The sequence below is a fragment of the Pan troglodytes genome, chromosome 9 (genome assembly GCF_028858775.2).
Source record: "Pan troglodytes isolate AG18354 chromosome 9, NHGRI_mPanTro3-v2.0_pri, whole genome shotgun sequence".
Taxonomy (NCBI): domain Eukaryota; kingdom Metazoa; phylum Chordata; class Mammalia; order Primates; family Hominidae; genus Pan; species Pan troglodytes.
This window is the reverse complement of record NC_072407.2, coordinates 37,279,806-37,295,715: the sequence shown is the minus strand read 5'-3', so window position 1 is coordinate 37,295,715 and position 15,910 is coordinate 37,279,806. Positions and strand designations below refer to the sequence as shown.

General features: G+C 37.8%; 1 protein-coding gene across 10 annotated transcripts in view; it reads right to left on the bottom strand.

Moving 5' to 3' along the window:
• HIPK3 (homeodomain interacting protein kinase 3) overlaps positions 1–15,910 on the bottom strand; it is a 99,436-nt gene that overhangs the window by 68,123 nt on the left and 15,403 nt on the right. For all 10 annotated transcript variants that reach the window (XM_001144457.7, XM_016920647.4, XM_001144535.7 and 7 more), the window contains exon 2: positions 1,422–2,520. In XM_001144457.7, coding sequence (XP_001144457.3) covers positions 1,422–2,518 — 1,097 coding nt within the window. In that variant the 5' untranslated portion in view covers positions 2,519–2,520. The remainder of the gene's footprint in view (positions 1–1,421; positions 2,521–15,910) is intronic.

Below are 15,910 nucleotides of genomic sequence, written 5' to 3'. Positions count from 1 at the left end.
CCCCCATGTTCTAACCATTTCTAACAATAAACTGCATGAATGACCAATATTGGCAGATCCTGTATTTGTCTATATTTGATGGCAGGTCCATCATGTTGGACCTCGTAGGGCTTAGCAAATACCAAGAACATAAATTCACTCAGGCTTATATGAAAATAATTTAAGCTCAAAGTTATCAAACTATAAATTCAAAGCCATTTTACACTCCAGAATGAGTTTTCAGTATTCTGAATCTTGGTAATCATTAGTTAGCCTCTCATACTATCTATTGCACTTCAGACTAGTGTTACATTGTAGCACTTCATCAATACTTACATGGGCATTATTTTCTTCTTTAACTTCCCCCAAGAAGCAAGACCAAAATAGCATTACCCATAGCATATATGTGGATAGAACATAATAAAACTGGTTATGATCAGGTGACCTAAAGAGTCACGGGAGCCAAAGAAGTATATTTGTGTTTTGTTTTGTTTTTTTGAGACAGAGTTTTGCTCTTGCGGCCCAGGCTGGAGTGCAATGGCGTGATCTCGGCTCACTGCAACCTCCACCTCCTGGGTTCAAGTGATTCTCCTGCCTCAGCCTCCCAAGTTGCTGGGATTATAGACACCCACCACCACACCCAGCTAATTTTTGTTATTTTTAGTAGAGATGGAGGTTTCGCCATGTTGGCCAGGCTGGTCTTGAACTCCTAACCTCAGGTCATCCACCCGCCTCAGCCTCCCTAAGTGCAGGGATTACAGGCATGAGCCACTGCACCCGGCTGTATATCTGAATCTTAAAATCATTAATCAGAATAACTTTCTGAATTCTTATACAGGTTGAGCATCTCAAATCCAAAAATCTGAAACTTTTTGGGCATTGACATGACACTCAAAGGAAACGAATTTTCAGATTTGGGGGCGCTTAACTAGTTGGCAGTGCAAATATTCCAAAATCCGGAAAAATCTGGAATCCAAAACACTTCTGGCCCCAAAAGTTTCAGATAAGGGCTACTCAAACCTGTATATAATTTTTCTAAATGTTCAGTTACATATGATTGATTATATCTTTAATAAACTATTTCTCTCAAGTGCTAAAATGCCCAATGATATATACAAAGATTAATGTAAATACTTTCCAACATTTAAAGACTTCTGTTTGATCATTATTAATCACCTATCATTCCTTCAAGTCTTCCATTAAAAATAAAAATAACCAGATGTCTTTGGCATGGAACTTTGCAGTGGAGATTTCTATCCTGCTTGGGTAGATTTTATGTCTTGATTTTTTTTAATCTCTTTAAAACGAACCTAAATTGATCCTCTCTTGATTTCCTTATTTAACTGAAGCGGTCTCTTCTACCACAAACACACACAAAAGTATTTCATTTAGCAGAAATTTCACATTAATAAACAACCAAAAAGTATGGAGTTGTTACCTACCTGTAGTACCGAGATTGTAGATATGTTGAACAAACAGTCTTTGATACATGACTGGCCGACCCAAAGTCTATTACTTTAACCCTGTAAGGCTGCCGAACAGGATCCACCAACATAATATTCTCTGGCTTGAGATCAGCATGAATTAAACCAAGACTTTTCAATTTTTTCAGTGCAGTGGCCACTTGTTGAAGAATGGGCCGAATCACTTTTAGTGGCAGGGGACTAAATTTATTTTGTTTCAGAAAGTCATACAAGTTTTGTTCCAGCATCTCAAAGACTAAACAAGTATGGTTACGGTGCTGAAAGCATTCATAAGCTCGTACAAAGTTATATTCATCAGCATTTTCAGTACTGAGCCTTGCTAATATGCTCACTTCTATTTGACCTTGACGTGCATAAGAAGGATGATTCTTCAAAATTTTGATTGCTACAATTTCATTTGTCCCTCTTTTCCAGCATTTAACTACCTGGCCAAACGTGCCTCGACCAAGAAAATCAAGGACTTCATAAGTATTTTTCACGGAGCATAAGACTTCATGCTGTACTAACTGATAGTCACCTTCTCCAGTGGTACAATTCTGTTTTGATCCTGTGGTAGCTGTCACAACTGTCACTGGATTTCCCATGTTGGTTTGCAACATTGCAGGAAGTATGGACAATTCATCGACAATCTGCATTGCGCTGCTATGATTATCCAACTCCTCACTCTTGCGCTTCAATCCACATCGCTGGGGGCCTTCCAGGAAATGCAATCTGTTTCGCCACGCCCCAATCTGAGGTGCCTGCACGTGAGCTTGCTGTGCCTGAGCTGCTATGACCTTTGTAGCACCTGCAGTGTTTTTCAAAACAACAGCACTTGTCTGCAATGAAAAGTTGTGTCCTCGAGGTCTATTAAATGGTATCTTTGTCTGAAAAGCACTACCCTTAGTGAGAGGATGAGAATTTCCAAAGTTTCTACCATTCACATAGGTCCGTGGATAGTTTCTTTCCTGGAATACACAACTGCTTGGCTCTACTTTGAGTTTCTTCACACTACAAAAGGCACTTGACTGAGTTTGATAAACATATGGTGGGTAGACCAAGACTTGTGAGGCCATACCTGCAAAAAAAAAAAGGAAAAGAAAAAAAAGGAAAGAAGAAATATTAATGTCAACAATTTTTTTTTCAATTTTAAATATCAGGAAGAAAACTCTTAAGGGTCAAATTCACAATTTGTAAAAAAGTAATTAATTTCCACGAAGATGATTTTTTCCCTTGGAGAAGATAACTATCTTTATAATATCTCCATTTCAGTTAATTGGTGCTTCAGCTATTCTGAGTATTGCATTAAAAGGCTAAGAATAAAGAATCAAGTGCATTTAATTACTTAACAAATATTTACTGAGAAGCTGAAATGGCCAATATGCCCTAGAAACGGTGCCAACATTTTCCCTCAAAAGAAAAGTATAGATCCCTGTAATCCTAGCACTTTGAGAGGCTGAGGCAGTTGGATCACTTGAGGTCAGGAGTCCAAGACCAGCCTGGCCAACATGGTGAAGAAACCACAACTCTACTAATAATGCAAAAATTAGCTGGGGATGGTGGTGCATGCCTGTGGTCCCAGCTACTTGGGAGGCTGAGGGAGGAGAATCGCTTGAACCTGGGAGGTGGAGGTTGCAGTGAGCCGAGATTGCACCACTGCACTTCAGCCTGTGAGACAGAGCAAGACTCTGTCTCAAAAAAAGAGTACAGATCCTTTAACTGTACACATTTGACAAAAGTAAAACATTCTATTACCAAATTCAAATGTATGAACCAATGACAAGAAAAGAAAATATACATTATATAAACATAGTTTATAGCCATATTTCTTAAACCTAAAGCCCAAGAATTGCCTCAGGATCAGGAGGAAAAAAAAATCTGTATCTGCTTTAACTATATATATATATATATATTTTTTTTTTTTGAGACAGAGTTTCGCTATGCCCCACCTATGGCAGGGATTTTAAATAAAATTAGGGTGCCAATTTCATGAATAGCTGATGCTACATTCTATTTACTAAAAATATTATCCTTTGATCTTAAAAAGCATTATATTACAAAGACAAGTTAATGACCTTCTACCCAGTTATATTCATGTTCCCATTCTTCTCAATGTGTACTTTATTATATGGATATTCCTTTAAACTTCCTCCAAATAATATTGGAAAATATTTGAAATTTTCAAATCATATTTTCAAATCAAATTTCAAATCATATTTGAAAAACAGATTTAAAATCATTCTAAGGTTCTCAAGGACTAAATGACATTCTATTTATTTTATGCCTGCATCCAAAAAGGATGTGAGTTTATTGAGGCTGAAATAGCCAACATTCTTACCACACAACCATTAAATGTATAATGATTTTATAAACATTATTTGATTCAGATATAACATAGATATGAAAGAGGATCCAGTTTTATTCTGGCATATTTAATATTCTCCCCTATGACCTTATTTTACCAAATTAGAATTTATAAAATATGAAATCAACCTAGCAACTGCTGACCTATCTATAGGAACTCAAAACATATACACACATAAGAATGAATCCTCAGTACCATAGCTAGAAAAACTGATAATTACACAGGTGTTAGATCTGCCTTCCACCTACTTGGTCTGCCACAACAATATATAAACGTGTACGTCAAAACCACCAATTGACAGAATCATCACTTTAAGTAATACTCCATGTTTTCTACTTGCACAAAATTATCTTGGAATTTCTCTAATGGTAAAATCCTAATACAAATGATCAAGTGTAAAAATAAGCTGAGAAGCCAGATACAGGAACTTTGCATTATGTTCTCTTAATGTTTTTCTGCACATCTACCCTTTCTTCTTTTAACAAGGTCTCACCTAGTCTGCAGTGCAGTGGCACAATCATAGCTCACTGCAGCCTCCAACTCCTGGCCTGAGTGATCCTCTCATCTCAGGCTCCCAAAATGCTGGGATTACAGGCATGAGCCACTGCACCCAGACTCACATCTACTATTGAACACTTTAAAAACTCTATTTTAGATTTCAATCAAAGTAAAATAATATCTTCTTGCTGAAGCCTTTCCTGAAACATATAAACTCACCCTCTAGGCAGGGGTTAGCATTCAGTGCTCTCACAGTAGTTCCTAAATTCTTCTCATTTTGCAATTACAACATTTCATTATATTGTAATTGTCAGTGTATATATCTGTCTTTCACACTAGATCTAAAGCAAAGTGCCAAGGATATAGAGTTGGTGTTCAATAAATGTTGGCTTGTTGGTTGGTTGAAATATCTTCATTTTCTACAATTTAAAAATCTGTATTATATTAACTATGTGGTCTCCTACTCTTATAACAAATCACAAACATCAGTTATTTAACTCAGAATCCACAGATTACCATCACAATCTGTAATATCTATATTAAAAATGAGAGCAACTACCTACTGAGCACTTACTATGCAACAGTTTAACACTTTATTTACAATATTTTATCTAATCATAGCAATATCTTTCCAAAATTTGCTTTTAAGAAAACTAAAGTTGGCCAGGCACGGTGGCTCATGCCTGTATTCCCAGCACTTTGGGAGGCTGAGGCGGGCGGATCACTTGAGGTCAGGAACTCGAGACCAGCCTGGCCAACATGGTGAAACCCCTTCTCTACTAAAAATACAAAAATCAGCCAGGCGTGGTGGTGCACACCTATAATCCTAGCCACTGGAGAGGCTGAGGCACAAGAATCGCTTGAACCCAGGAGGCAGAGGTTGCAGTGAGCCGAGATCGCGCCACTGTACTTCAGCCTGGGCAACAGAGCGAGGCTCCGTCTCCAAAAGTAAAAAAAAAAAAAAAGAAAACTGAAGTTTACCAAGACTAGGTAACTGGCCCATAGTCAATAGCTAAGGTATGGTACAAGGAACAAGTAAACGCACCACCTTTCAGATAAAAGGTGCAAATTTATACCTCCTATAGCTTCCTAAAAGTTTTCTTGTGCACAGTCTACCACATTCCTAATTTGACTTGACCTTAATAAATCTGCTGCAAAACCTTACTAGACAAATTAAGACTTGATGTTCACTCTGTAAGAGAAAATTATAAATTGAAATTCCGGAGTTCCGCTGGGCGCGGTGGGTCACGCCTGTAATCCCAGCACTTTGGCAGGCCGAGGCGGGCAGATCACGAGGTCAGGAGATCCAGACCATCCTGGCTAACACGGTGAAACCCCGTCTCCACTAAAAATACAAAAAATTAGCCGGGAGTGGTGGCAGGTGCCTATAGTCCCAGCTACTCGGGAGGCTGAGGCAGCAGAATGGCGTGAACCCGGGAGGTAGAGGTTGCAGTGAGCAGAGATCGCGCCACTGCACTCCTTCCTGGGCGGCAGAGGGAGACTCCGTCTCAAAAAAAAAAAAAAAAAGAAATTCTGGAGTTCCAAACATCTCATTGGCATCTACTGACATCTATTCCATACCTTTACTCAGAAAAGATTTTGAAACTCCATCAATTGATTGTTCTTTTAATGAAGAAAAAACACACTGAAAACTCCTGCTAAATGTATCAAACTCATCCATTAAGGCACTTTTGTGAGGCTTCCAATCTTGTCTGCAATAGTTTTTCTAAGAGACTAGGTCTCACTGTATTGCCCACGCTGGTCTTGAATTCCTGTTCTCAAATGATCCTCATACCTCAGCCTCCCAAGTAATCTCAAATAGACTATAGGTTCGAACCACTACACCCTACTCGATAATTTAACATTGCCATGATTCTCCTAATTTACAAACCACTTCTGTAACCCATACCCATAGACTCAGAAAAAGAGATGATTAAATTCACAGATAATTTTTTTTTTTTGATACAGTCTCGCTCTATTGCCCAGGCTGGAGTGCAGTGGCGTGATTTCGGCTCACTGCAATCTCCACCTTCCAAGTTCAAGTAATTCTCCTGCCTCAGCTTCCCGAGTGGCTGGGATTACAGGCACCCGCCACCACACCCAGCTAATGTTTTGTATTTTTAGTAGAGACAGGGTTTTGTCATGTTGGCCAAGCTGGTCTCGAACTCCTGGCCTCAAGTAATCCACCCACCTTGGCTTCCCAAAGTGCTGAGATTACAGGCATGAGCCACGGCACCCGGCCCAAATTTTTTTTTTTTTTTGAGACAGAGTCTTTGTTGCCCAGACTAAAGTGCAATGGCACAAACATGGCTCGCTGCAGCTTCGACCTCCTGAGCTCAAATGATCCTCCCACCTCAGCCTCCCAAGTAGCTGAGACCACAGATATGTGCCACCATGCCCAGCTAATTTTTAAATTTTGTAGAGATGGGGTCTTGCCATATTGCCCAGGCTGGTCTCGAACTCCTGGGTTCAAGCAATCCTCCTCCTGACTTGGCCTCCCAAAGTGCTGAAATTACAGACATGAGGCACTGAGCTCGGCCAACAGATAAATTTTAAAACAGCTATTATACACTTGTGGATTTAAAGGAAAGCATGAGAGAGACATGAAAAATATAGAAGAACAGTACACCATACATATACAGATGGTGGGAAGGCAATCTGGCAATATTTAACAAAATTGCAAATGAACATATCCTCTGACCTAGAAATGCAGGCAACTCAAGACACTATAAAAGAATATTCACTGCAGCACTATGTAAAGCAACCTAATACTGTAAATAACCTACATATCCATCAAAAGGTACTAAACAGACCTTGACACATGGACCAATTTAAAAAGAATGAAAACAACTTATTTGCCTTGCTATACACCTGATTCTGAATACTGCCACCTGAAAAAAAGCAAGATTTCAAAAAATGTATACTTTACAATAGATATTACCATGTGTGTTTAATTAAAAAGAGGAATTATATGCATATATTTGCATATGCACTGAATATCTATAGATATATAAAGAAATTGAGGGTTTCTTTGCCTTGGTGAAGAGTAACAATACTGGCAGCAATGAAAAGAATTACTTTTCACTGTACATCCTTTTTTACTACATACATGTATCACCTGTTCCAAGAAAGTTTTTTAATCATCTGTGGAACCTATTAAAACATATGTATCTAAAAATAAAATAATCTGGGATTTGCTTTGAAATAATATAGAAGAGGAAAAAGTGGATGGGGATATGGAGAAAATGAAATGAGTCATAAACTGTTATTTACAGAAGCTTGATGATGGGTATATTGGAGTTCATTATGCTATCCTGTCTACTTTTGAATACGCTTATATTTTTCCTTAATGAAAAGTTAAAGAAGGGCCAAGCATAGTGGCTCACACTTGTAAAAACACAAAAATTAGCCAGGTGTGGTGGCGCACGCCTGTAATCCCAGCTACTCGGGAGGCTGAGACAGGAGAATCGCTTGAACCCAGGAGGTGGAGGTTGCAGTGACCCGAGATCGTGCCACTGCACTCCAGCCTGGGCGACAGAGCAAGACTCTGCCTTTAAAAAAAAAAAAAAAGTCAAATAAGTAAATATACACATAAAACTCTAATCAGAAAGATTTTGATTTGGTAGGTCTGTGATAAGGTCCAGGCATCTGAAAGTGTACAAGCTCCCAGGGCCATGTAGAGTCACACTAAAATCTGAGAACCAATGATCTCGTCTATACAAAAACCACAGGCAAATTCAAGTCCTACCAAATCAGGGCCCCCAAGTCTGAAAAAACAGGATGAAGTGCCAGGGAATCAGATCAATGCACACCACTCTAGGCTAATTCATGCCATGTTAAATTGTGTGAACAGCTGATAACTGACATAGAGAAATTTTTAAAACTGCTGCAATTTCTGGATCCTGCCATTCCTAGCTTTTCTTTCCCAACATGCCAAGCTGGAAGGTAATCAATCAACCCAAGGCTCCAACCAGGGGTTGGACAAAGTGTCATTATCCCTCACCAGCCAATTCCCAACCACTATGCTCTGTGAACCTATCTCAAAAGGGACTTTAGAAAATAAACACAGATAGGAATATCATGCAATTTATAGTTCATCAGAAGGCATAAGTGGTGGTGCTGGAGACAGGTATAAAAGACCATAAGAAAAGACCTATAAATTACTTATTAACTTGACCACTGTGACTCCCTGATATATCCAGGTATTAACTCTTTTCCTTCTCCTACCCTCCATCAGACATACTCACGACTTGCTAGTATCTGGTGTTTATGGATTTTACAAAGTACTATATTCCCAGGAGCTGAAGCCCATGGTCCAAAATACTGTTTTAGTACAATACTATTTCCTATTTTTCATTGCAATGTATACTGTGTTGTCCTCTGCAGCTGTATTATTCATGACCCTGCCAATTGTTCTTATCAACTAAGAAACGATGTTTTGAAATACTACCCCTTTGTGAGCTGGAGCTGTCCATAAAATATTACTCAGAGGATAGTGAAGACTCCTATTAGAGCAACCATTAAGCTTTCATTCCTTAGAATTAATAATTTCAGGTTCTTTAACCTACTATGGTCTGAATGTTTGTGTCCCCACCCCCGCCCCTCGGCTCCCCCAGAATTTGTATGTTGAAACTTAACCGCCAAAAGTGATGGTATTAAGAGGCGGGAACTTTGGGAGGTGTAGATCATGAGGGCTCTATCCTCTGAATGGGATTAGTGCTCTTTTACATAAAAGAGGCCTCAGGTAGCTTGTTCACCCCTTCTACCACGTAAGGATACAGCAAAAGGGCGCCATCTTTGAAGGAGGAGAAAGTGAGCCCTCACCAGACACCAAATCTGCTGGCACCTTGATCTTGAACTTAGCCTCCAGAGCTGTGAACAATAAGGTTATGCTCTTTAGAAATTACCCAGTCTAAGGGATTTTATTATTGCAGCCCAAATGGACTACCATATACATCTTATTTTTCCAATCCTCTAACAAACTTTAAGTCGCATCTGACCTACTCTATCCAAACTGTTCACATCTTTTTATAATTACCAAACCAGCAATGTAATCAATATTGACACCCATAGTCACGAGTCTGATCATTGCTAACCATAGTGGGCTGTTTCCATCTTTTTTTTACTACACATAATATTAGCCCATCTGAAAAGGGAGGGAGAAAACAGAAACAGAAATACTTTACCAAGTTATATTCAATTTATTTGCCAATATGAAATTTCTGAATTATTTTTGACCAAACTTACATACACTACATATGTAATAGGGTTCTTCTTCTTCTCTTTTTTTTTTTTTTTTTTTTTGAGACAAAGAGTCTCGCTCTGTTGCCTGCGCTGGAGTGCTGGAGTGCTGGAGTGCTGGAGTGCAGCAGCGTGATTACAGCTCACTGCAACCTCCGCCTTCCCAGGTTCAAGTGATTCTCGCGCCTCAGCCTCCCAAGTAGCTGGGATTATAGGCATACACCACCATGTCTGGCTAATTTCTGTATTTTTAGTAGAGATGGGGTTTCGCCATGTTGGCCAGGTTGGTCTCAAATTCCTAGCCTCAAGCCATCCACCCACCGCAGCCTCTCAAGCATTGGGATTACAAGCATGAGCCACCACGCCTGACTGGGTTCTTCTTTTAAACGTACTTTGATATCACAAATAAATTAAATAAAAGGTAATAATGCCTTGCACTCTCCTTACTCAACTTACTTCTATTTGTTCAAATCTCCATTTTAAAAATCTTTTCCTTTTTAAAAATTGAGGTAAAAATAAATAAAATTTACTATCTTAAATAATTTTTTTTTCCTTTTTTGAGACAGAGTCTCGCTCTGTCGCCCAGGCTGGAGTGCAGTGGCACGATCTCTGCTCACTGCAAGCTCCACCTCCCGGGTTCACGCCATTCTCCTGCCTCAGCCTTCCAAGTAGCTGGGACTACAGGCGTCCACCACCACGCCCGGCTAATTTTTCGTATTTTTAGTAGAGACGGGGTTTCACCATGTTAGCCAGGATGGTCTCGATCTCCTGACCTCGTGTATCTTAAGTCATTTTAAATGTACTGTTCAGTGACATTAAGTACAGTGAGCATGCTAAAAAAACATAGAAACCAGCAACACCAAGAAACACAAGTAGGTGCTTCTTGACCAACTACCAAGTCCCTCTCCTATTCCTACTTTGATCTTTACATGGATCCAGTTATTTCTCACAGTTTTCTCTTTCCTCCCTTATCTCAATCAAACCCTGAGATATGAGTTTATGCTCCTATAAACACAGCCCTTCACATTCTGTCCTCAAAATATTGTCCTTCTTTTCCTTTGACCTATCATCTCTTCCTGATTATTTCCCACCACAGCCTGCCAATATTCTTGGCTAAATTCTAGTTCCTCTTTCTAGTAAAATTATAGATTGAAAATTAACACTTTTCTTACATAGCACAAAAGGTATTCATAAAGATTTATAAATTTTATTCCTTTTAGTTTAAAATTAGTTATATTTTTAACAAATTAATCATCAACCCTGACAGAAAGGAGAGGTTTTCTTTAAAGAAGATGTAAAAAACACACACTCTTAGAGGGAAAACATGACAAATTTGATTTTACTAAAATTTAAAGCTTTCATTCATCAAATGATACCTGAAATAAAGATAAGCCACTGACATACAGAAGTTATTTGCAATACACGTAACTGAGAAGAGATCTAAAGAAGTCATATTATGTTTGGTAAAACTGAGTAGACAAATGGACAGAAGATATAAACAGACAATTCACAGACAGGAAATACAAGCCAAGTCTTATTTTATGCCATTTTATAGCCATCAAACTGGCAAAAAGAAGTAGGACAACATCCACTGTTGAAGAATAGGACAACAGGAACTGTTATACAAGGGTAAGAAGTACAATCACTTTTGAGGGCAAAGCTGAAAATGGACATACTCTATAATCCAGCAATTCTTCTCCCAGGTGTATACTCCATCTAGAGAAATTCTCACAAATATGCACAAAGAAACAGGTAAATTAATGTTCACTGCAGCACTATATGTAGTATCAAAATTTCAGAATAATCTAATTGTCAGAAAAGGACTGGATATTGTGGCTTAGTCATAAAATACAAAGCATGCAGTACAAGTGTGGCTCATATCACAATTATTATATATTTATGTACCACAAAAAAAGAAAATATACCAATTGTTAGGTCAAGACATCATCGATTTTAAGATGCATCCCAATTTCAAAGATGTTAAAATGTTAGGAGGAAATGTGCTAGAACTGATGAAGTGCAGCAAAATGAATTAACTGAAATTACATATATCAACGTACATAAATCTCAAAATATAGAACAAAAAAAGTTGCAGAAGAGCATGTATCATTTATTATCAAGTTAACAGAAGACAAAACTATACCATGTTTTATATGTGGTAAAGGTATAAAAACATGCATGGAAATGACAGACATGTCAAGGAAGAAAAGAGAAGGAAGGGACCTCAAATTTATTTTGCACACTGGATGACAGTTGCATAGGAAGTGATTCTATTACTCCCTATACTTTCATAGCCTGGGTTTACATTAATTTTTAAATAAAGAAGGTAAAAAATCTATCAGAGAATAGGAATAACCTATTTTAGTAATTGTTTATTTTTAAATTACAAAAATACAGCCCTGGCATGGTGATTCACACCTGTAATCCCAGCACTTTGGGAGACCGAGGCGGGTGAATCATTTGAGGTCAGGAGTTTGAGATCAGCCTGGCCAACATGATGAAACCCCGTCTCTACTAAAAATACAAAAATTAGCTGGGTGTAGTGGTGCACACCTGTAATCCAGCTACTCAAGAAGTTGAGGCATGGGAATCACTTGAACCTGGAAGGCAGGGGTTGCTGTGAGCCGAGATCATGCCACTGCACTCCAGCCTGGGCAACAGAGTGAGACTCTATTTCAAAAAAAATAAGAATAATAAAATAAAATAAAATTACAAAAATACGATCATTTTAGATATATTTTATTAACATAACCAATCAGCCATACCTTATTTCATTCAGTTGGTAACCATACCAATTTGGTAACCACACCAAAGTGAAGCAGTCACCTGTTCAGTCCGTACAAGCCTAAAATATTTGCCACGTACCCCAAGAAACTAGCTAGAATCTATCTCAGATATGAACGTGATTGTATATCAACTATATATAATGAATATCCAAGTTATTTCATAACATTATTTACCATATTAACACTTAAAATATTATTTATTCATAGTCCCTGTCTAAAAAATATGAAAACAAATCCAAATTGAGGAAGAGTCTATAAAATAATGGCAGTATTCTTCAAAAGGTCAATGTCAAATCAACATAAAGACTGAGGAAGTTTTCAGATCACAGATTAAACTAAAGAGATACAACAACTGAACAGTCTTTACTTTATGCAATTAGTTAGAGTTAAAGGGACATGCCTGCAACTTACTCTCAAAATTCAGATAAAAACATAATATAGACATAGAGAAAAAAAGGTAAAAGCAAATGCAGTAAAATGTTAACATTTGAATAATCTAGGTGAAAAATACACAGGAATTCTTTGTATTATTCTTGCAGCTTTTCTGTAGGTCTGAATATTTGTCAAAGGATAAGTTAAACAGAAAACAAGAACGAGTGACAGGTATAAAACAATGTCTTTCTTGAACAAGACTCTTCTTCAAGGGTCACTAACTTGTGGATGAACAGCCAAATATGGTAGGCGTGGCCCAGAGCACCCAAAGTCTAGAATTGCCAGGCATATGAAGAGTCCCTAGGATTATCTGCCAGCACTAATTTTAAAAGTAATCATAAGCAGTGAGGGCAAATTTCTTCATTTAAAAGTATTACTTAATTCATAACAGTTTTGAAAGCTGTTGGTCATTATATAACTTCTTCAATCAATAAAGACTAAAAGTAGAACTTCACTATGTGATCCAATAAATTCTGACAATTAAAAGGGCTTTTCATTCTTCAAAGGACAGAACCATAGTGCCAGTCTATGCAAGGCTCTATAAATAGAAATTACAAAATAGAACTATATAACAAATAATATGTAGCCAGTAAAAAGGAGTTTCTAGTCAGTTTATTTCATTTCTCAATTACCTTGTTTAAAGTGCATATTTATAAAAGACAAAACAACATGCCATTTAAAAAAAAAGGCAGGAGACACTAGACAATAAGTTGGTAGTATGAACAGTAAATGAGTTTAATTCTTCATTGGTTAACTAGGTGTCAATATTTTAAATACCTCTATTATTTTAGAAGATTATTTTTACCAGCATTCAATCCAGGAAATAATACTAAACCATTTCATTGGCTGGGCACAGTGGCTTACACCTGTAATCCCAGCACTTTGGGAGGCTGAGGCGGGCGGATCACGAGGTCAGGAGTTCAAGACCCACCTGACCAGTATGTTGAAACCCCACCTCTACTAAAAATACAAAAATTAGCTAGGCATGGTGGCACGCACCTGCAATCCCAGCTACTCAGGAGGCTGAGGCAGGAGAATCACTTGAGCTCGAGAGGCGGAGGCTGCAGTGACTCAAGATCACGCCACTGCATTCCAGCCTGGGTGACAGAGCAAGACTCCATCTCAAAAAAAAAAAAAATTGTGTCTACCATTTCATATAAGAAACAACCACCATACATTGTAAAACTTAATAAACTAAACCTGCTGTCTGAGGTGCCTACAGAACATTTATTTTGAAAATACTAAAGTCTTGGGTATTTTCCAGCAGTATTGTGAACAAAGCATATAGAGAATGTGTTGACTATAACACAAATCAGCATGTTAAATAACAAGCTTCATCTGACTTAGCAAAATGTTCCAACATTTGGAACAGAAAATGACCTGTTGGACATTTCAAAGCTGCTAGAAATCACCCTGCCAGTACAAATCTTTAACAAGGCTAGAAAAGAGTTAATTAATTCAAAAAAATTACACAAGGATTACTCTTACTAAGCAGATAATTCTCTAGATTTTTAAAAGCTATATAAAATAAAAAATCAGAAATGGAAACCCTGACAGAAAGGTTGACTAAAGATAAAAAGTTTACCTGAAGTTCCCTCTTTCTTGATGTAAACTTAAGATTAATAACTCAAATTCAGCTTATATAACTTAAGTACTAAAGAAAAATTTTTACTTAAATTCTTCATACAACGCCCAATATCTACCAATGAGCTATTAGAAAGAGTAAACAGTTTTTTAAGTTTGGGTTATGAACAACTCCCTTAATAGAAAGCCAAATGTATTACTTTCTACTTTATAGGAAAATCTGTCTCAAAAGAATCACCACAAAACTTTTATTTCTTATGAAAATCTATGTAACTTTCAGACAAAGATAAATACAAAATATTAAAGATTAAGAAGGCAAAGGTCAAATGATTCCTACAAGAAGATCACCTGACATCATCTACCTTTAAAACAACTCAACAGGTAAACTGGAATCCTAGATTAATAATTTGACCGAATGCCCACTGCTGACAGCAATAAAAAGGAAAAAATCTGCCAACAAATAAGATTTTTGTATGAGATAATGATTCAAAGCTCTAAATGAACATGTAGAGAACCAAAGGTCAGGTTCTATAAAACTTTTCAAAAGTATGGTTTACCTTAAACAACCTTAAGATTCTCATCACTATATTCACACCTGAAAGAGAATTATCACTCTACAGTAATGTAAATCACACAAGAATGAAAATTCTAAAAACCAACAGAATGAGAACAGTGGCTACCATCTCCTTTGCCAGACACATAACAGTTTTTCAGTTGTAAGAGCTGAAAAGATAAATATTTAACTGCATAAGCTTGAGTATAGTACTTTCAGTTATTTACAGCTGCATAAGCTTGAGTATAGTACTTTCAGTTTTTAAAAATCTTTATGAAAGACATTGTGGGGCCTGGAAAAAATAAGTTGAATAGAAAAGTCAACTGTTTCTATTTTCCAAATTCTATTAAGATCCTATAGGGTCCTAATATGTCTTATACTGCTAAATTCAAAGTATTTTTTTAATTTCTACAATTATGTTTTCTTTCTACTCAGGCTGTAGTTGCCAGACATTCCACTTTATATAAATGCCCTTTTTAAGGAATTTTGCAAAGTATTGTCCAAAATCTTTTTTTTTTTTTTTTTTTTTTTTTTTTTGTGGAGACAGAGTCTCACTCTGTCGCCCAGGCTGGAGTGCAGTGGCGTGATCTCGGCTCACTGCAAGCTCCGCCTCCCAGGTTCACGCCATTCTCCTGCCTCAGCCTCCCGAGTAGCTGGGACTACAGGTGCCTGCCACCACACGCCTGGCTAATTTCTTTTTGTATTGTTAGTACAGACGGGGTTTCACCGTGTTAGCCAGGATGGTCTCGATCTCCTGACCTCGTGATCCGCCCGCCTCGGCCTCCCAAAGTGCTGGGACTACAGGCGTAAGCCACCGCACCCAGCCCAAAGCCTTTCTAATGTGGAAATACTCTTTTTAATTTTCAAAGTTTAACTGTCACTTATATCTTGTCAACTGAGGACGGCCCTTTACAATGGCTTCAGGAAACTCTCTGGTATCAAGTCGGAGACAATAGGGAGGCGTAGGCAGGAGGATCATTTGAGCCCAAGAGTTTAAGATCATCCTGGG